Here is a 21,198-nt window from a genome sequence, read left to right as displayed (position 1 = left end):
TTCCTTCCTTCCTGCCTTCCTTCCTGCCTGCCTTCCTTCCTGCCTGCCTTCCTTCCTTCCTGCCTTCCTGCCTTCCTGCCTTCCTTCTTTATCCCTCCCCTCTTTCCCTCCCTCCCTCTCAGTGCCAGCTGGGAGGAGATCACTGCCCTGCCAGAGCCCACGGATCCTCCTGCCTGTGATCATAACTACTCCAATGGGCAAAAACAGTACTTGGGTTGGAAACTTCTCTTATTGCCTTGTTGTCTGTGCTGTCCTGATATATTCTAGTAAAGAACTGTCATTCATTTTCCAATATTTTTGCCTGGAAGTCCTGTAATTTCAAAGGTATGTGATAAATGTGATTCGTGCTAATTAAATTGTAACTATATTAGCAAAATTGTATTTAGATCAATAGAAGACTATTGTTACCGAGTGAAAGGGGGGGGAGATGGGTGAGACAGGATAAAAGACATCTTCCAAATGTTGGGAGTCAAAGAAGAAGGTTAGAAGAAAGTCAGATAAGAATAGTAGAAGGACGGAGGTCTGATAAGCAGCATCTAGAAATACAGCTTCAACCTTGAAGCTGGCAAAAATGGAATGATTCCAAGCATGGGACTTAATTAGAGTCATGTTATGGAAAACATCTGCTCAGTCACACAGGGCGCCTGCGCTACCTGCAGGTCACACCTCGGTCACTGATGAAGATGATGAGCCTTCACCGGAAATAAGACCCTCAAAAGGATGAGAGACCCCCTAACCCATTAGTAGAGCATGCGCCGTGCAGTATAGTTACGTAGATTTTAGGAATAGAAACTAGGAGGAGCTTCCTAGAAACTTTTGTAGCCTATAGTATATAAGTGGGATTGTTAGCCCAAATGCTTTGGTACGACAGGAAGGGCAGGCCCCTCCCCGTACCCCCGGTGGGTTTTGCTTATGCTTTATACGAACCTCAATTATACTAAAACACTTACTCTCAAATTTTATCCATCCCAAATTATACAACTATAATACTTTACTTGGATAGTATTTAGTTTCAATAATTTTTGTAATCATCTTTAATACTTCTGATTGTATTCATTTATAATTGTTACTATTAAACATTTGTTGTTACTTTTAATCTTTGTTGTTTGTTTAATTGGAAAAATAGAAAACCATTCATAACAGGTACAATAATTGGGAGGGAGGGGGTCATCTTTCTATTCCAGGAAGATTCCCGCCTTCCTTGGCAGACAGCTGTCTTTTAAACCAGGACAGAGACACCAGAAAATACTCCCTTTCTATTCCTTGGTACTCTTTGATCTCACAATGGCACCAGCAGCCCTGGAGTTCACACCCTGAAGAGGCTGCTGTGGCAGAACATGAGTGATGGATGCTTTCATGTTCAAATGGTCCATTTTGGAATGCACAGATCCCTCACGCTGTGTCCAAGCCCAGGGAACACTCACCAAAGGAAATGTCACCGAAGTCGAGCTCATTGACATTGAAGTGTAAAGTTGGTTCACAGACACATCCCCTGCGATGAGTAGGACAGAGGAGGAAATGAATTGGTTAAAGGGAATTGCAAAGTGTCTGGCTATCGTGGCTTGGGGCATAAAACCTGGTCAGGGGCACTGTGGGTTTCAAATCAACACAACGCCACGTGCTCAGCACAGTGTCCATGTGGACAGGAGGCAGATAAAGCCCAGTGGCATGCAACCAACAGCCACTGATGGGGCTTTGGCCACAGGGCAGGCAGGAAAAGTCCCCGAGTTGTTGGTAGTCCCATGAAGGACCCTGAAAACACACTCAGACATGGCTCCATGCCTTAGTTTCCCCATCTGTAATGTGATGCACATAAAGGTGTGTAAGAGTTGGTCTGGAATTTTTCCCTCATACGCCTCACGACTGTCGCAAGGGCAGAGGCTAAGGCCCCGAGGACTCCCACCCGCTTCTGGACAGGAGTTCTGGCCTGGTCGAGGTGGATGCTTGCCAAGTGATTGTTTGTGTGTGTGCTGTCCACGGTACAATGCTTTTGAGCAGGCACTAACTGAAAACTGCATGTTCTGTATGCCTGCACCTGCTTCTCAGAGCACCTCACAATGGCCCACAAATCTCCCCACCTCTTGGCCGGACACCACTCCCTTTGGAAAAGGACTATAAAAAGTGACTGTCTGAAGAGGATTTTTGAGAAGTCCCTGCAGAAGACACGTCTATTGGCCAGACCACGAGGATGCGTCTCATCTGTTGGTAGCTGTTCCCCCATTCCCCTCTTTCTCTCTCTCTCCCTTTACTTTGTTTCCTTTTATATTTCTCCCCTCTATTGCAAACACTGAGTAGTTGGCACTCAATAAAAGTGCACTGTTTTGAGTAAACTGATTGTTGTCCCCTGTTGTGTCTTCTGCACCCCTGAGATCACATGAAGCAGCAGGACTCCCGCCTGTATTAACAGTGGATTGTGACAAAGTGTCCCTACAAATTTCTGTACCCAGCCTTTCCTGCTTTGCTACTTCTTAGCTGCAACTGCTGTTCCATGGAGGAGCTTTCTCAGGAGATTTTGACCCACACAATCATTACAGAGTTTTGAGACATGAAAACCCAAGCATTCTCTGAAAACAGCAGCAACAGTTCTACACAGTCAACAGGTGAATTCTAGAGGAAAGTATGGAGGCTCAAGAGTCTGCCCCTGGGGCTGGAACACCAGCTCTGGAGGGGCAGAAGAAGGCAAGGAGAAACAGCACTCTAAGCTTATGGTGAGAAGTTCCTCCCTCCCATAGGCCTTTGCAGGCACATGTTAATGTCTTAAGTTCTATCGGTTTGTACAGTTGTTCCACCCCTATTCAGCCCCTGTTCACCTTATTTGTATTCCTCCTAGAATGTTCTCCCCTTTCCTGATCTCTGTTGGCTCTGATTTGCTGCAGTGCTCCACCCCTGTTATTCTTTTGGTTCCCCTGCTTGGCTGTCGCTCCTCTGCACCAATTTTCCCTGTCCCCATTGGACCTTGACCCTCAGACCTGCCTCTTTCATCCCATATTTAACCCTGTGCCCTCAACCCAGTTTTGTCTTTGTCCTTGGACTGCCTTCAAGACCCAAGAAACCTTCCCTCAGATTTCCATGCCAAGACCCATCCTTTGCCTGTTTTCTCAGCTACTTTTTGTTTTTAGCAAGCGTGCTCTGGGCTCCAAAAGCACAGGCCGTTCTCAGAGGAACCCAGTGAGGTGCACCAGTTCAGGACAGGACCAGCTTGTCACCAGTGCACCAGCTGGCACAGCCAAGAGCAATAGGACATGCATGTCCTGAATCTACCACACCACCTCACTGTCCTTGATCTCAGCAGACTCCAAAAGTCACCAACATCCGCTGAAATGAGCACTTGAAGCTGCACAACACTCACGAGTTTATTTCATGCTTGATGCCAATCAATGCCTACTCTGCCTTTTGGTTAAAAATCAGGGACCAGTGAACCGTGCCTTCTGTTGTGTTTACAGGACTGCCACTGGCTCTGCTCTACACATCTCAACAAGAGACACCTGCCCTTGCTCAAGGACAAAGCTGCTTATGCAATAACATCCCATGACCAGTTTGGGGGAGGGACAGAGGAGAATCAATTATTTGATGGTGAAAGGTTCCCTCTCGATTCCCAAAATAGAAAAGCAGTACTTCTCCTCCAAAAACAAAGCCAGCATAATTGTTTCTCTACTATGGACAGACCTACTCACCGCTTTTCTCTTGCTAAGCAATAACTTTCTTGTTCTTTTTTATCCATCTCCCTTATATTATTGGTATAATCGACTGCAGATTGCTTTCATTTCTTTACTGCCTTGAGTCAGGGCCTCCCAACTGCAGCAGGTAGCTCCAAAGCTCCAGAGCAGCCAGCATCAGCTTTCCTGCTTACACTACATCATGCTACCAGCACATGGCTCAGGCTAGCAGGGACAAGCCCTCGTGCTGCTGTGGTCCTGAGACTGAGCTCTGCCTCCCCTGCTATCACCCCTTCTCCCTTTTGCTGGGCCAGGATTATCTCTTGCAATGGTACCAGCCTACAGGATAATGCCCATGGGATCAGCCCTTTCCTGGCTGTAGAAAGGAGGCACCAGAGCACTCTCTGCACAGGAGTTGGGAGCACAGCCTGCCCCCCACAGCATGGCCATGACAGGTGAGGTGAGGCTGCTGCTGCCCGTTTGGGATGGATTCTTAAGGGAAGTTTTAAAAATCACTGCTGCTGGTGCCGAATCACCCAGGCTGGCCCATCTCCAACGCCCTCGGGGCCTTGCTGGGTGTTCAGGTGGGACATCCCAGAGCAGCTACTGCCCAAAGCTGATCCATCCCACTGCCTGCCACGGCCCAAGGCAGAGGGAGATTCCTGCAGGGAGGAGTCATTCCAGCTCCCAGGTATGACACATGGCAGCAGGCACCCCCACATGAAGGCAATGCCAGGATCAGAGCAGAGATTAAGGCCTCAGGCAACACCTTTTTTTTTTCTGCTCAACCCCAAAATGAGGCAGGCGGGGGATGTCGCAGAGACAGCTGCAGATGTGCCCACCAAGTTCCCAGAGCCCTTACTTGATTGTCAGGATTGCAGACGTAGGAGATCCAGCCACGGAGAACTGGAATTCTTCCTCAAACCTCCCTGCTACGGTGGCATTGAAGGAGATCTGGATGGTCTGGATCCCACCTGGTGCAATGATGCCCTCCTCAGGTGCAAATTTGAAGCAGTAGCCCACGTTTGCGGTTGTCTGGATATAGGTGAAGGGAGCATCAATAGCTCCATGGTTCATCAGTGTCACCTGCAGCAGCAAGAAAATAAAATGGAAATACATGTGGAATCTTCCCTTGGTGCGAGTTATTGTCTAATGATGCAACTAACACCCAGGAAAGGCAGAAGATGCTTTGTGCTGCTGAATGGCAGAAGTCAAAAAAATACAACAGGACAAGTTCTGCCTTTGGGTTTTCATGCAAAGCAGTGGTAACTCCACATAACTGGAATCACCCTGGGGTTATCCCATGGACACAGAGCAGTCCACCTCTGGTCAGCATCACCAAGCTCATTCAGACCTGGCCCTGAGAGCAATGTGGGGTGATTGCAGCTGCACAGTGAATCACCACAGAGCTGCTGCTGCCCCAGCTAGCACAGCTCCAGCAGTACCATCAATTTATTCACCTTTTCCCATATCATGAAAACAATACATTGATAATGAGGCATGAGCATCCATATGCATAGACAGCACCATCTTTTGGTAAGAAAACTCAGCATGTCTTTCCACATCCAGGCTCTTGAAAGTGTCTGGCATGATGTAGTGCCTCATTTTTAAGCTCTTTCAGTTGCTGTTTTTTTTTCTCTTGCAAACTTGACACTATTGAGGGGGAGGCAAATAGGTAGAAAAATCCTTTGCTTTATTCCCAGGGACAGTCTTCTCTTTCTACAGTCAGAGATGCACCAAGGCTGAAGTGAGGGACTGGTCAGCAAGGGGAAGAACTCCCAAGGCCTTTGTAAGGGCCAGCACTGAGCCAGGAAGCTGGATGGCTTTCCTGTGACTTCCAGGAATAAGCAGGAGACACTTGACTGAAAATTGTTTGCCATGGACTGAAGGTCAAACGTGGCCAGTTTGTTCCAGCTGCATCTGAAGAGCTCAGTACAAAGGTGCCTTGTGTCTGGAGCTGCCACAAAAGCCTCTGAACAAGCAGCTTTTTGACCCAGTGTTGCTTTCATGTGTCAAGCGCTTTTGCAGGAAGCCTCCCAGCTGATCCCCAAGGAAGGCTGCCCAAAAGCAGGGATTGGCGTTTCATGAACAACAGACACACCTTTGTGACCCCCCAGATTTGACCAGAAAGTCAAATATCCCCTGCTCACAACTGCCCAGGTTGGCAGGAATTCCACAGGTCCACCAGGCTTGCTGCTGCTGCCTCAGGAGCCATCAGGATCCATCCCAAGCCCTGCTGCTCACCTCATAGACGTAGGTGGTGTTGACAAAAATGTTCCCAAGGTTCAGTGCACGACAGCTGAGTTCAACCAAGGGTCCTTGGCCTTGCCCTCTGAGGCGCAGGGGCAGCCTGCTCTCACGGCCTGCGGAGAGATGTCCATTTCAGTACAAAAATTCCCTCTGTTATACTGTATTTTCAAGGCTGCCTCAATGCCAGTCCCTGACTCTGAGATGGATGCAACCAACTCCTGATGCTGCAGGAGAAGATATGGACCCTTCTCGTCTCTCAGGAGATATCCCTTGGGGCTGACTTCCAATTTCTAACCCATTCCTTGGGCTGCTTTCCAATTTTAGCCACCAGTTTGCTGAGTTTGAAACATCTCTGATGTCTTGTAGTGACAGGCCAAGAAGTCATGAGTAAAATGGAAAGAAAGAAAATTTAGGTTAGATAATAGAACACATTTTTTTACTGTGTGGTTGGTGAGACACTGGAGCAGGTTCCCAGGGGAGTTGTGGAGGTTCCAGCCCTGAAGTGTTCAAAGCCAGGCTGGATGGGGCTTGGAGCTACCTGATCTAGTGGGAGGTGTCCCTGCCCATGGCAGGCCTTGGCACTAGACGATCTTTAAGGTCCATTCCACCTTTAACATACTATGATTCTATGGTTTCCTTCCCATGCACTTAGAGGAGATTTGAAATCCATTCGCCGAAGGCACAAAGCTCATAAAGAGTTTGGCAATTGCCAAACTACCTGGCCCAGTAGCACAGGATTTTGTTGCCAAAGTCCTCAACTTCTGACACTCAGCACTGTGTTCTATTTCCACAGCCAGAGCTGCCAGGGGACAATTCCCACACAGGGACAGAAGGAGCTGCTGGCCAAGGGTGGTCCTTCTACAAACACCCTGGGCTCAGTGGGGCTCAGCCACCTCTGGTCTGGTGGTGTCTGGGCAGTGGGATGTGATCCAGGGTCAGGGAGCACATTTCTAACTCAGCTCCTTCCCTCTGATGATGGATCCATGTCACCTGGAGCCATCCTGGAGGTCAGTGGTCTAGAGGGACTTAGTGCTGGTTCACTAAAGCTGTTCTGCTCTCTAGCTCTTTGGCCTTTGTGGAAATGCTGGCAAAGTCACAGCATGAAAACTTTTCCCTGCACTGCCTGCGTTGTTGTGGGATCAGTAACCCAGACACAGGTGTTCTGAGCCCTGGCCTTGCACGAGAGACTCCATGGAAGCTGCAGGGACAGTGGGGATGTGCCAGCACTGCCCTGCTGACCAGGGACTCTTCCCAACAGCTACAGGGGAGCCCAGCGGGCTCGGCCTTGCACCATGGCTTCACTGTGGGTGAGAGAAGCAGGGGAAAGGAGCTGTACCTGAGATGCTGCAGTAAGCCACACTTAGATACTCTAGTGCTTCTAGGGGTTTAAAGGTCACCTTGATTTCGGCCGAACATTTTGGCTTGATCTCTCCCTCCTAAATCAGAAAAAGACAGCAAAGCATTAATCTTCAAACTTCGCATTTCTTGTTTTCAACCACAGTCCCGTAAGCCTTTATTTAGAGCATTAGTGATGAGTGAACAACACAAGGAGCCCTAGGAAACACTTCAAACCCCAGCTCAACACACTGCTGGAAGCTCTTAATGCTCAGCTGATCAGCTCCCACTCTCCACAACATTCCTACTGCTCTGACACAGGCTCTTGGTCACATCATGCTGCTGTTACCTACAGTGGTATGCAACTGCCATTGTGCACTGGTGGCTCTTCTCAAGAAGAGAACCCTTCCTTGGAAATAAAAATATTAGTTTAACCTGCTTTGAAAGAAAGCAGACGTTAGGATTTTTCTAGGTTTTACTCCAAGATGAGAAGGGATTTTGCACCGTGCAGCCACCAGGCATTCCTCATCTCTCACAATACCAATACTCAGAATCAAGGCTCTGGTTGATGGGAGGACTTGGGGGGTTTGCTTGCATAAACAGAAAAGAAAAAGTTTTCTGTCCCTGTGTGCAAGAGAATTCAAGAGGCCCATTTCAACCTTCCACCTTTGTGTCCAGGCTTACAGATGACACTGGAAGGGAGACTCAGAAATAGTGCAAGTCATGGTTACAGGAAGGGATTGGCATTTCTGTGATGAACCTTGGGCTGAATTTGGCCTCCTTTTCCCAGTGACCCAACGCATGCTTCAGGTCAATATGTGAACTGGCAGTGCTCCAACAGCCTGTGCTAAACCCCACGCACCACGTGCCGGGGGAGCCCCTGCCTACAATAACTGCTCCCTGTGGACACTGCAAGGACACGCACCGAGTGCCCTTGAGCTCGAGCCCTGGCAGCAGAGCTCGGCTTTGTCAGGCTCCCAGTCTTGCCTTGAGCCTGCAGGGCAGAAATGCTTTTAGCAGGGAGCTCTGCAGCCGCACACAGAAACTCCATGACTTCCCTCTCAGCACATGGAGCCAGCTGAGGATCTGCCGAGTGACCGCAGCCGGCAGGATGGGGGCGGGGGAGGATGGGTGGGAGGAGGAAGAGGAGGAGAAGGAGGAAGAGGAGGAAGATTCGGTTCTCAGCGATCACTTACCATTGGCTCAATGGAAAAAATGTCATCAAAGAAGAGCATGGGGTCTTCTTGCACCTTTTCCATCTCCTCCTGGACCATGTAGCTCAGGAGGGCAGTGTGATCTTCACTAGAGCCTTCCTCCTGCTCTGTATCTTCCTGCTCAATGAAGTTGTCCGGTGGCACCTCTTTCAGTGGCTGCAGCAAATAGCACTGCCTGCAGCCACAGGGAGAGACAAAGCCAGCAGGTTGTTTAATAAGCCACATACTTGCAGAGAGAAGTGTGAGTGCAGGAGAGCAAAGCACCTGGGGAGGAGGAGCAGCAGCAGCTCCCCAGCAAGGGCTGACCCCAAGCCATGGGGATCCCAAATGGATCAGAGGATAACTTGTCCACTGGCACAGCAGGTAGTTTTACTCCACACTTGCTAGCTCAGGAGAGTTTTGGAAAGCCAGCATCCCTCAGGAGAACCTCCTGGCTCAAAGCCTCTGCCAAAACTGAGGGAGAATCCACCAGTCACCTCAACTGGCTTTTCCCACCACTGAGCTGCTCGGGGGAGGCAGATAAAGATCACGGAGCACCCACTGCAGGACTTTCCTGGGAAGGGGAGACGATGCTGGGTTGCAGCTATGTGTTACCAGCATCATCACTCTTTGTTTCTTCCATTTTGGACCTGCCCCCGTTCCCTGCTCTGTCTTTCACAAGAGCATCCCAGAGCACTTCCAAAGGAAATGGATGAATTCAGGCACTGCATCCCTTCAGTGACATTCAGGGTTTTATATGCATGAAAAGAGAGGCTCTGAGAGGGGGTGAGACTGGGTTGTGCAGGAGGGAGACAGCAAACTCCTGGAGAGATCTTTTCATGATCCAGAGCTTTTTGAGTCCCATCCCAGTACATGGTAGTAGAATGTCCTGAGAGGGAAAGGATCCTGCACTATCTCCTCTCATAAACAAGTCCTCTCTGCTCTGCGATCCCAAAAGCTTCTGTGACAGCAGGACAGTGGCTTTGGAGCTAAAACCATCCCTAAGACTGGAAGTCAGGAAGAACAAAATGTCCTCGTGACAGTCTAACTGGCATGAAGACAGATGTAATTGGGAAAAAACCCACAAAACCAAAACCAGTTGGAAGTTGACCTTGAGGAAACCTAGTTGCTTCTGAGGGGAAAATAGATCACCTGGGGTCCAGGCAAGTGGGAAAAATGGAAATAAGCAGCCCAGGGAAGTAGCCAGAGAAGGTAATGGGATTTTCTTTTAACACAGAGAGCTTGTATGGAAGTCAGACACTGTGTAAGTAGATAGAGAACAGTGCAGAACCAAGAAACCCAGGGCACTAAAGGACCCTCTCTCCAGCCATTCGATCTCCCGGTCCTTTGCAGGCAATTTAAAATGGCTCTGGGGAGTGCGAGAGACCTGGCCCGAAGGAAACAGAGGCTTGCCACGGCAATTTGGGCACGGTAGTTTTGGGATAGCAGTTTTGGCACAGTCATTTTGGCACAGCACTTTACACACAGCAGTTTTGGCACAGAAGTTTTGGCATAGCTATTTTGGCACAGCAGTTTGGCACAGCAGTTGGCTCGGTGTTGTTTCAGTTTCTGCACAGCAGCTCACACAAACAGGCTGAGCAGAAAGGGAGCAGCCACCCACCCTCCTTGTGTAGTGAGTTGTGTCTTTTGGCTTGTTGTGAGGTGATTGCATGTATTTTTTTCTTTCTTTCGTCTTTCTGCTTTTTTTTTCCCCAGCAATGTTTTACAAATGATTAAAAGCCATTGCTGCTGCCAGCAAGAGTGTACTAACTCAAACAGAACCCCCCAGGAAGGACACAGCTGTCCAGGGCCCTGGCTGCAGGGAGGGTCTGAGCCTGGTGTTAGTATCAGAGGATAGTGCAAGAGACACCTGAGTGCAGTGTGAGCAGGTGAATGATCTGCTCTGTCTGGTGGCAGAGCTCAAGGAAGAAGTGCAAAGGCTGAGGAGCATTAGGGAGAGTGAAACAGAAATTAACTGGTGGAGTTACACCCTTCCAACCCTGAGAGAAGCTCACTGGAGTCTGAGGAGCTCTGCCCTTCTTGCGATCAGGCAGAAAGAGGACACCTAGGAGACGGTGGGGAATGGAAATGTGTCTCTGCTAGGGAGATAAGAAAATTCCATCCTGACCCCCATCACCTCCCCAGGTGCCCTGACAGGATTGGTATGAGGCCCTGGATCCAGAGGGTCAGGCAGATGGCACTAAGGAAAAAATTCTGTCTGGAAAGTCTCCCAGTTGCTCTTCATCTGCCAGACAGATCACAGCCTCAAGTATTAAGAAGAAAAGAAGGGTAGTGGTAGTAGGTGACTCCCCTGTAAGGGGAACTGAGAGCCCTGTGTATCAACTGGATTCATTCCACAGGGGAGTCTGCTGCCTCCCTGGGGTCTAGGAACTAGATAGCACCAGGAAATTCCCTAATAACTAATGAACTTCATCTGCTCACCACTGTCTCTGGGGTGCAGTGACCATGAAATAATAGAGTTCTCAATATTTGGTGAAACAAGGAAGGGGCATCAACAAAACTTCCACTCTGGACTTCTGGAGGGCAGACTTCAGCCTGTTCAAGAGACTGGTTTGGAGAGTGTCTTGGGAAACAGCCCTTAAAAACAAAGGGGTCCAGGAAGGATGGACATACTTCAAGAAAGAAGTCTTGAAGGCACAGGAGCAGACTGTCCCTGTGTGCTGAAAGATGAGCTGACAGGCAAGACAGCCAGCCTGGATGAGCAAGCAGCTTTTGAAGGAACTAAGGGGAAAAAAAACAAAAAAAAGAAAGAGGAAAGAGGGGCTGGCAAGTCATGAAATGTTTAAGGATGTTGCCAGGTCATGTAGGAAGAAGATTAGAGAGGCAAAAGCCCAATTAGAACTTGCAGAAATCCAGTCATTGCAATCAACCTTTCCTTCCCAAAATGCCATCCTTGGTTGGAATAGACATGGAACTGCAATGCTAAGTGCTGAGCTCCTGAAGCCTAGGACACACACCCTAGTGCCAGAGATGGTTTACTTGGCCTAAACCATTCAAAAGCACCAACACCCCCCTGAGGCCATATGTTAGTTTTAGTCTTGGGCCATGTATCTGACTGAAATGCATTTTTCAAACCAACCTCCTCTTCTCTTCATTCTCATCTTCCTCAGTAGGAAAAGTCTTCCACTGGAAGTGGGCTGTGATGTTACTCCTGTTCTCAATGAACATGGTTGTATAGTTTGACGTGTTGATAAAAGTCTTCCCAATCTTCATGGAATATGTGCTCAACCCAATGTTGGCATCTACAGCTTCTCCGTGAAGGTTTGTCTGGATGCTTTTTTCACCTGGAACAAAGCAATGAGGAGTCTTTGCTCAGCTCACTTGCTGATGGAAGCACAAGGAGCAGAGCAAACAACAGGTTGCACTAGAAAGTGTCACAGCTTTTAGCTGTATTAGCAGTTCCATGGATCAGTGCATTTGTCACATCCTGACAGCTCTGTGTGTACGGCGTGAGGATGTCCTGGGCACCTCCCTAAACACCTTATTTCTGAGTGTGTTTGTAGAGATTTGGCCCCAAGCTGACAGTAGGTACAGTGAGATTGGTCAGATGTGCTCAGGTGACCCACTCAGATCACTGGGATTTCTGCATCAAAGTCCTTCAGGTGACGCTGAGGAGCCCTGTTCAGTCCTGCCTTGCCCAGGGTGTCCCTTGGGTACCCCACGAGACTCCTGTCTCTCCAGATCCCTTGGATCCTTTGTTGCTGACAAGCAAATATGCCTGGGGGCATGTGGGCAGAAAAAAAGAGGCCCAGAGGAACAAGTGAAGTGACAGCCCACCGAAGGAGGGGACACAGGCAAGGAAACACAACCAGCCCGGCTCTGCAATGTGACAAACCACTTCAAAATGAACACCATGAAAATCATCATCATCTCCCTGTCCAGCCACATCAGTCTTGAAATACTTTATATTGTTCTGATCTCAAAACCCAACTGGAGCATTTAAAATGAAATAAAAAAGAGACAAAGGAAATATTAATAAGAACCGAGCAGCTTCTATATGAAGATTGAATGGGATTCCTCAGTCTAGAAATCAAATGGGAGATAGATATGAGAGGTCTGCAACAGTATGAATGGCCTGGGAAATGGGGACGAGGAAAGATTTGTCCTGATTTGTCACCAAACAGGAACTTGAGGGCCTGAAAATGTTATTAGACAGAAACTAAATATATGTGTAGAGGGCAACATAGAAAAAGGGTCTGTGACAAGCCAATAGAGAAGCAGCATACGGGACAGAGGTGTGCAAGAAATACATTGCATTGGAGAGGGTCTGCTGGAGACCTCACACCTCACATACAGCACTGCTCAGCAATAAAATCAAACTTCTCCCAGGCACAGCCACACGATAGTGGAGAATCAGGGTTCCTCCTTCCTCCACTCAGCAACTGCCAGCAAAACAGGATTCCAAAAATCTTAGCCCTGTTAGAGGGGATCCACTTTATCAACCCCCTAAACACCAGTGAGTTCTTAGTTTTCTTTAGGGTAAAGCTGGAACAGTGGAGGGGATTGCTGGAAACATTGCTGGAAAGCTGGAACATCTAGAGGGAATTGAGGAAGATGTGACAACAGGGAGTGATGTGGAGAACTGTCCTGTGCCCTGTGCAGGGCCCAGCACTCACCTGTGTTGCAGCACACTGCCAGGGACGCGGAATGGTCACCAATAGTCAGCGGGTGAAATTCCACTGTCACCTGCATGGTGTCACCGGCGCCCAGAGTTCCCCTGGCTGGAACCACGGAGAAAGGACTGCAACACAAAGACAGGGATCAGGACTCAGGGGGACATCTGGGGATGGTACTCCTTCTGCAGTGCAGGTCACTTCAGCTCACTTGGGCAAGCGGGGAGCAAACAGATGACAGTCAACAGAAGACAGACAGAACAGATGGGATCAGAAACAGCTACTGACCCACTTGTGAGGAGATCCAGCCCTCAGAAGATCCTGTGGGATAAAACGACCTCATCTCCCTCATACTCTGTATCCAGCCCTCTGCAAGGAGACTCAAGGGTCTGACTGGCAGCAATCCCATCAGAGAATGGTTTGTGAAAAGCACAGAGAGCTATCTTTATGCACAACTCGACACTGACTGTCTCAGGAATTTCCCTTTTCTTCTGCCTATAAACCCCATCTCAAGAGATGCAAATGTTAGGGCACTACCTGTCCTGTGAGATTATAGCCTAGGAATCAGGCAGGGAAGGAACTTCTCCTTGAAGACCAAGGAATAATTACTGTTGAATTTACAGTGTGGGTCTTTGGTTTCATTTACCTTGAAAACATCCTGATTTAGCGTAAAAAGGGCAAATTTTATCAGCATTTCAATTAAAGCTGGTCTAAGAAAATGAGCAATCAAAACTCTGAAAGAGTGCAAATGCAAATAATACAGTGGCATGGGAACAACACCCAAAAGGAGGATGCCATTTACAGTCTGAAGGATCTCATCCCAGCTAAATGAAGCATCATTAGCAGGAGCACATCAAAGAAGCAGAACAGGAGGTTTCTGTGTATTTACCAGCAATGCAGTCTGGGACTCTGGGTTGCCATCCAGGCTGGTAACAGTTCGCTTGGCCCACCAGAGAAACTGTGCAATGTGTTGGAAATAATTATGTAAATGTGTTGGTGCACTTCGGATTTAGCAGGAGCAATTAGGATTGGTCACCAGGTAAAGAGCTCTTGAGCCTGACAAACACAAGACTCTGTGCTTTGATGCTCAGGGACAGCTCAGGTGAAATGTGCTTCTGCCCAGCAGCTGCTGGGTTTGGTGCTCTTCTACAGCCCCACTGAGGAAACAGAAGTTCCTGGCCTTGGTGATTTACTGGTGATCAATCTGTCACTTGAGAGTGTGTTCTGGGAGTTTGGTGATGAATGCATCACATGCAAAAATAAAGAGAACATCTGGCAAGCTGAACTTTACTCATGTCAGTAGTGACAGCTGATGAACTTGCTTCAGGTTCTGCTCATTAAGGACCTATGGCTGCAGTTATGGGCCTGACCTGTTCCCATTACCACTAGTGAGAACATTGCTATTGGCTGATGGAGAGGCCTTGGGCCAGCAATGTTTATGTGCTGGACGAGAGACTTTGGAGAGAGGGCAGGAAAGACAAAGCCCCAGCAGCCCCAGAGCCAGATTACTGTACATGCTCCTGCATTGCCCCCAGGGGTGATGCCAGGACTGCTGCAGGTCTCTGCTGGGGCTTGGTGTGGGCAAGGCACAGGATTTTTTTCTTATTCTTTTGCCAGAAATTTCACCAGAACAGACAAGCTGCCAGTTAACGGAATCCCTGGTCACACTTTAGCACTACATGCCATGCCATGCCATGCCATGCCATGCCATGCCATGCCATGCCATGCCATGCCATGCCATGCCATGCCATGCCATCCCATCCCATCCCATCCCATCCCGTCCCATCCCATTCCCACTCCTGTCCCATGTTACATACTCCTGCCCTTAAATGGCAGGATGGGAATAACAATCCTGGAGGTGACTTCAGGGGTTGTCTCAGAAAGAAAGTATCTTCTTACTTTCAAATTATCAGGAGAAGAGGATCCAGCCAAATTCAGGACTCAGTTGTCAGGACTGAAAAACTGAGTGCAAATCAGCCCCTGCAACTTCTACATCCCACCCCGGGCTGTACCCACCAGACTCCTCTATTACTGCTGTAGCAGCCATCTCTCACATAGACCTGGCTCCCCAAGACCCAAGCACACAAGCTCTACAGTTAAACTTCACTCCTCTGATTTTCAGCCGACATCACTAAGCTGTTCCCTGAGCCCACACATAGAAGGGCTGTGAAGGAGACATCCCTGACACTGTAATAACTAAATGAAAACCATTTGGTTGGGGCTGGCAGGCTAAATTTTGGCCTTTTATCTGTTAGTTGTGAGCTGTTCTTTAAGATTGTTCTCATCCTGTTAGATCTACCCTATGAATGAATCACTACTGCACCTGACAGTCAGAAAAGATAAGGTATGGAGATATGGAGGGGGTTTCAATAGGTTGAATGGGTTTTCTTCTCTTTTTAACTAGGACCATTTGCATGCTTGTTTTCTTGTATGGCATCTAAAGACAGGTCCAGATCTCCCAATGGCACCTTGCAATCCCCAGACACTGGTCTTGCTTTGAGCAGTGTGTCTGCTCAGATGATTTCCAGAGGTTCCCCTCCAGACAAAGTTATTCTATACTTCTATCTTCTAAATCAGCCCAATTGCTTTTCACATATTCACTAAATGTCTCCTATTTCCTATACACCTGTGCATGTACCTATGGGCATGTGGTATATTGACAGGCATTAGAGGAGTTCGCCCTTTATGAAAGTTGCCAATGAAGAATTCAGGATCTCTTGGCAAACATTTAACACAAACCAAAATGAAAAAGCAGCAGAAACACAGGAACTTCGGAGTATTTAAAAAGAAATCTCAAAGAAAGGGGGAAAGACCTTATTCAGAGATTTAAATCATCCCTTTGAAATTTTCAACTGGCTTTCAAAGGTTTGTCATAGAACAGAAGAGGTGACTGATGCCCTCAGCTGACAAGGGAAATCAGATCAGCTTTAAGTACCAGGACCTGCACCGGCTGCCCAAACATAGCTCATGTTGGGCATGTGATGCAGGGACCACTGGAAAGCCACGTGCCTGTGGCCTCCCAGAGAATGGGTCTATTTGGCTGACAGTGGGGAGTAACCATTTCAGAAGCTGCTTGTGCCCAGGAAGGTGCAAGCCATCTACTAACATGTTCCAGCAGCCTGCAGGAAATCTGGGACAGAGAAAGCTCAAAGGCTGCATCCTGCATAAAACACGGGAAGCAAGAGCAAATTGCCCCACATGTCCTGCCCATTTCCAGCCAGGGCTGCAGGGCAGCAGCTCCGATGCTCCGGTTCCTTTTGTTGCTCTTGACCAGCTCTGTTGTCTCCCAAAGGGGTTTTGCACAAGGACAGATGAGCTGCCTCACCTCTGGGTGCTCAGCTGGTAATCAGCTGCCAGGTTCCCGATGTTGTGAACCAGCAGAGTCTTCCGGGTGCTGTACTTGACTGGGCACTCCGAGAAGTCCAGCTGGTCGGGGAAGTCCAGGATAGCTCGGGCACCAATGGCCCGAATTGGCACAACTATCCGTTCCCTTGCAGTGAGGCAGACGAGCTCGTGGCAATAATTCTGCAGGAAAAGAAACTAGCTCAGCACAGGGCATTTAGTGCATCCCCATGGCAGAAAAAAACCCATTTCCTATAACCCTTCAAGGGCATCAATTCACCTATTCCACCCCAAAATGAAGACTAAGTTCTACTAATATGTCACATTTGAAAGGCACCAGTGCACTTTGCAAAACCTGTCTCGGTGGCATTAAGCTCTTGTGTCACTTGGGTCATACAAAGAACTGCCCTAGGCCACCACAATTTTTGCTCTAAATTTTAATGATGTTAAATAATTCCTAAGTCCCTTCTAAGGAACATGGAGCTAGGGAACACAGGACATTCCTCTTTGGGCTTCTATTCCTGCTGTTTGAGAATAGGACAAAGTGTTAAACTGACTCTAAGCAGCAAAAGGAAGATGAGAAAACAGCTGCACCCAAAGCACCTCTGACCTGGTGTAAAAACATCACTTGGCTCAGAACTCCACTCTAACTTTGCCTCTCCAACCAAGTCAGGAGAAGAACAGTGCTAAGAGGTAGTGGGATGCTGTTGGAAAGAGCCTCTCTTTGTTTCCCTGCAAGGCTTCCTGCCTTCCATGATGCCAAGTCCTAAAGCCTTCTGCATGAAAAAGCCTCCAGATCACAGCACTGAGATCTGACTTGCCAGGGCCTCAGCACTGGTATTCAAACCTCCACATAAAAGCTCCTTTGGCACAGAATGGGTGCCAGTTGACAGAGGAACCACAGTGACAGGCATGAACACAGAGCCACAGCAGTGTCACTGCCACAGGCTCTGGGCTCACAGGTCTGCCTGCAGGTTGTACCTGCCCTACACGAGCTCTTTCAAGCAGGTGGCCAAGTCCCCTGCAGCTCACCAACCTCCTGCTGGCTAAGGGCCCCTAGAGCTCAGTGTGCCTGTGCCAGGCTGGGCTCACGGGCACAGCACATCCTCTGCCCTGGCCTTGCAGCTGTGTCGTGGTCAGTTGGGCTCTGGGACAGCACAACTGCAAGGCTGGAGAACAGAGGCTGTGCAAAAGCACCGTCTTTGCTCCAGCCCAGGGTGAGGCAGGCAAGCAGTTGCCAGTCAGGAAGGAGGAAAGCTCTCTGACCTCTTTGTTCCTCTAGTGTTTTCCATAATAATTAAACCCTTTCCACTGTACCTAGAGATGGCCGAACATCCATCAACACCCCTTGTGGGACACATATTGAGAAAGTAAGAAAATTACAGCCTGAAAAATATTCCAGGCTGGAGCTTTTCAGCTCTGTTCTCAGCCGATGAGCTGGTCCAGCTCAAGGCTAGGGAGAATTTCTCCCAGGGTGATAATTTGGTCAAAATAAAAAGGAATTAAGAACAAGATAGAACACCTGTTGGGGTACGTGACCAGGCCCTAAGCATGGGGTGTCTTCTCTCTGAACCAATCACCTTTTCTCTACTCTTGGGGTTGCGAGTCATGCTATAAAACCAAGTGTGTTTCTGAATAAACTTGTCTCTTTCTTCCTGTCATGACAGACCACCATGTAGCTGTGCATCTTATTTGCACCGCACTTAAAGGGTTAAAACCCCTTTTCACGGCTACACACCCCTCTGTCATTTTCATACTGTTCCCCATTCATCTTCCCTCGGGAATGCTGAGCAATGTGCAAGAAGAGGAGGCAGAGCCTGTCAGGCCTGCGTGCAGTGCCTGACACCACATGCCAAGGTGTGAGTGGCTGCAGGCTGCCTGCCCACAGCCTGGAGCCAAGCCCACAGCATGGAATGGGCCGTTGCCAGAGTGCAGGGAAAACAATGGCTTTGGAGATAATTCTGAGGTTTGGCTCCTCCAGTCTCACCTTCATCTCGTCGGGGGTGAAGCGGATGCGCAAAGGGGAAGATGTGCCTGGTGGCACGATGTGGAACACATCATTGGGGCACATCAGCTCAAAATGAGGTGATCTCTCCATGGAGACCTTCACCAGCCGAGGAGACTGCAGGAAAGACATGAAACAATGATCATGCAACTTGTGGAAACAGGACGAGAGGAGAAATGTCCATGCCCTGGTGACCCCTTTTCCAAAGCTGTGGAGGTAAAGGCACATAATTCACAGGGGTCAACTTGAATCCCTTCTGTCTGCGCCCAGCATTTTGGCCAGGGGTAGTAGGGCAATGCCAGGTGGGAAGGAAGGGCCAAGCAGGTCAGCATCAGCAGGATGGAGACAGAGCACCTGAACCAAGTCATCTGCATATTCAACAAGGCCAAAAAAACCCGCTGGCATGTGCCCGCACACAGCCATACAGTCGAGGAACACAACTGGTGACATTGTTCAAGTTTTTTGCTCTCAACCCTCTTGGGAAACTGCAAAACAATCACCATTTCTTCAAGTGAAGCTGAAAACCTCCAGGCGCACATGGCTTTGGATGTGCTGTGGTTCTCCAAAGGGAAAGCAGAGCACCACATTGCGTTTGGAAAACCTGAGCAGAGCCGGATGAAGCTTAGCAAGGACCTAAAGTGGCACCTAAAGGCCTCCTGCTGCTTCTGCTGCACAAATCTGATTCCAGGGCTGTTTCAGAACACTTTTCCTGCACTGCCAATGCCATTAATGATAAGTGATTGCAGCATCAAGTGGAGAAGACTCAGCCTCTGAGCCTTGACGGTGAGCTGCACAAAGAGAGCCAAACAGGCTGAGAGAGACAGAGATTCCTACCAGGAGCCAAGATTAGCCAAGGAGACACAGGATGTGGTATACACTCAAGGCAAAGCATGAGAGCAGGTACGAGCTGTACAGCCCTCAACATTCCTATCAGTCCAGAGCTTTCATGAGAAGGAAACTCCTTTGGGATAGATACCATCAATGCATTCCCAAAATCAGGCAAGAATTCCCTGCACAGGAAGATTTCCACCATCTTGCAGGACAAAGGCGCTGAGACATTTTCTTCTGGATGTGCTGCAGCAGATAACTTGCTTTACTGTACACTACGTGTACTGTACACTACTGTACACTATGTGTACTCCACTATGTGTACACCACTCTCCTCTCTCAGCAGTCTTAAAGCTCCATGTCCCAGCACTTACCTTGTCCTTATTTACGAGAGACAATACCATTTCAGAGACCTCATGAGTGACGAAGTTCTCAAATACTAGCTCTGGTGGGGAAACCTGGAACAAGCTCTGTTTCTGGTGAACTGATGGCAACTGGAGAGGCAAGAGAGAGCAGGGAGAGGTTCAGCTGCTGGGAAGAAGGTTGATGAAGGAGACTTTTACACTGAGCCCCAGTGAAGTACAGATTCTGGGCGAGCACGTCTGCCCAGGCCACACTGGGGAAACAGTAGCTCACCCACCTCAGCTCTGAGCTGATCATGAGCTGCTGGGCCACACAGAGCAGGCTCAAGCCAAGCTGCTCTTTTGGCATGTATTTCTGCAGGTTTCCTCTCCAGAATGGCAGGCAACACTTACCTTAAGCACATCTCTGTGCCCACGGAGTCACAGAGCTCTGGGACACTGACTGAGCACTCATGGAGTAAGTAAAACCCATGAATTTACATTCAGACTCCATGGGAAACAATTTTGGGATGTCCCTTACTCTAAGAAACTGAGGCCCACATAACTACAGATATCTTTTTTGATCTAGAACTTAGACATCAGTAAAAAGAGAACAGTACCAGAGGAGGTGTGGGAGATGAGGTGATATTTTGCTGAAGCCAAATGTTACTAAGTGAAGGAGTGAAAGTTGTTGGTTCTATGTGTTTGGGTTTGTTCTGGTTGTTTTGTTGCATGTTGCTGAGCTGGGAGAGGGATGGGGTTGAAGACCTGACTAAAAAGATGCAGGATGAGAGGGGAGGGGGCAGGAAAGTTGGCGGTTGGGAGAGAATTTGAGTTCCCGAGTACCCATCCAATGGCAAAGGGGACAGGGACCACTCTAGCCAGGTATAAAGGGGATAGAAAGATTGGAGGGTGTGTTTGTTTGTCTGGGGTGGGAGCAAGAGATGCCTGGCTCAGCTGAATCATTACTAATAAACAGTTTTCTTTTGCTTCAATGATTTTGTCCCCTATACTTGTATTTAAACGTTAGTGCGTTTCTAACAGAGTTAAAGGCAAACATAAAGTAACACAGAAGTTGGGAAAAAGACAAATGAGGTGAATGCTGAATGAGGATAAGGTTCAGTTCTTTTAGCAGCAACTTGAGTAAGAGTAGAGTTGGTATCTCCTTTTTCCATGAGCTTTAAATGGGTGCTTTCTTGTAACCTAGTATTGCTGTCTTATTTGATACGATTGTAGAGGCACGTGTGGAAGGACACAACAGCAAATGCTTCTGGAGCAGACATTGCTTTGAGAAAACTCCCCTGCTTTGTCTGCTTTCTCCAGCCACACTGCTGTCAGTCCAGAGACACAAGCAGGTCTCCTGTGTGACCTCACGGGAGACTCAGTCTGCTGAAGGGAGTGGCTGCAGCACGCTTGTCCCTTAGTTGTGCCCCTCTCTGAGGTGTTCCTAAGGCCCCTCTCCAGGGCAATCCTTAACCAGTTTGTTACATGTCTCTTACTGCCAATTTCCTGCTCAACAGCCCACCTCGGTTACCTACCCATTTCGTCTGTGCTTTATACTGAGCCAGTCCTGCAAGAAAAGCAGCTTTAGACACACCTCTAAGTAGGCTCTGA

General features: G+C 48.5%; 1 protein-coding gene across 1 annotated transcript in view; it reads right to left on the bottom strand.

Moving 5' to 3' along the window:
- The window catches only part of LOC148222330 (axonemal central pair apparatus protein HYDIN-like), a 69,718-nt gene extending 49,764 nt beyond the window's left edge, over nt 1-19,954 (bottom strand). The window contains exons 1-12 of the mRNA XM_088172246.1: nt 19,880-19,954; nt 19,618-19,737; nt 18,398-18,532; nt 16,394-16,593; nt 13,068-13,196; nt 11,535-11,729; nt 8,438-8,630; nt 8,104-8,235; nt 7,243-7,342; nt 5,901-6,019; nt 4,519-4,742; nt 1,425-1,492 (exon numbers count right to left, since the gene is read on the bottom strand). Of these exons, the coding sequence (XP_088028372.1) occupies nt 1,425-1,492; nt 4,519-4,742; nt 5,901-6,019; nt 7,243-7,342; nt 8,104-8,235; nt 8,438-8,630; nt 11,535-11,729; nt 13,068-13,196; nt 16,394-16,593; nt 18,398-18,532; nt 19,618-19,737; nt 19,880-19,954 (1,690 nt within the window). The remainder of the gene's footprint in view (nt 1-1,424; nt 1,493-4,518; nt 4,743-5,900; nt 6,020-7,242; nt 7,343-8,103; nt 8,236-8,437; nt 8,631-11,534; nt 11,730-13,067; nt 13,197-16,393; nt 16,594-18,397; nt 18,533-19,617; nt 19,738-19,879) is intronic.
- Nucleotides 19,955-21,198: the final 1,244 nt, after the last annotated feature.

This window comes from Sturnus vulgaris, chromosome 12 (assembly GCF_052056855.1).
Source record: "Sturnus vulgaris isolate bStuVul1 chromosome 12, bStuVul1.hap1, whole genome shotgun sequence".
Classification (NCBI taxonomy): domain Eukaryota; kingdom Metazoa; phylum Chordata; class Aves; order Passeriformes; family Sturnidae; genus Sturnus; species Sturnus vulgaris.
This window is presented reverse-complemented; position numbering and strand designations above follow the sequence as displayed.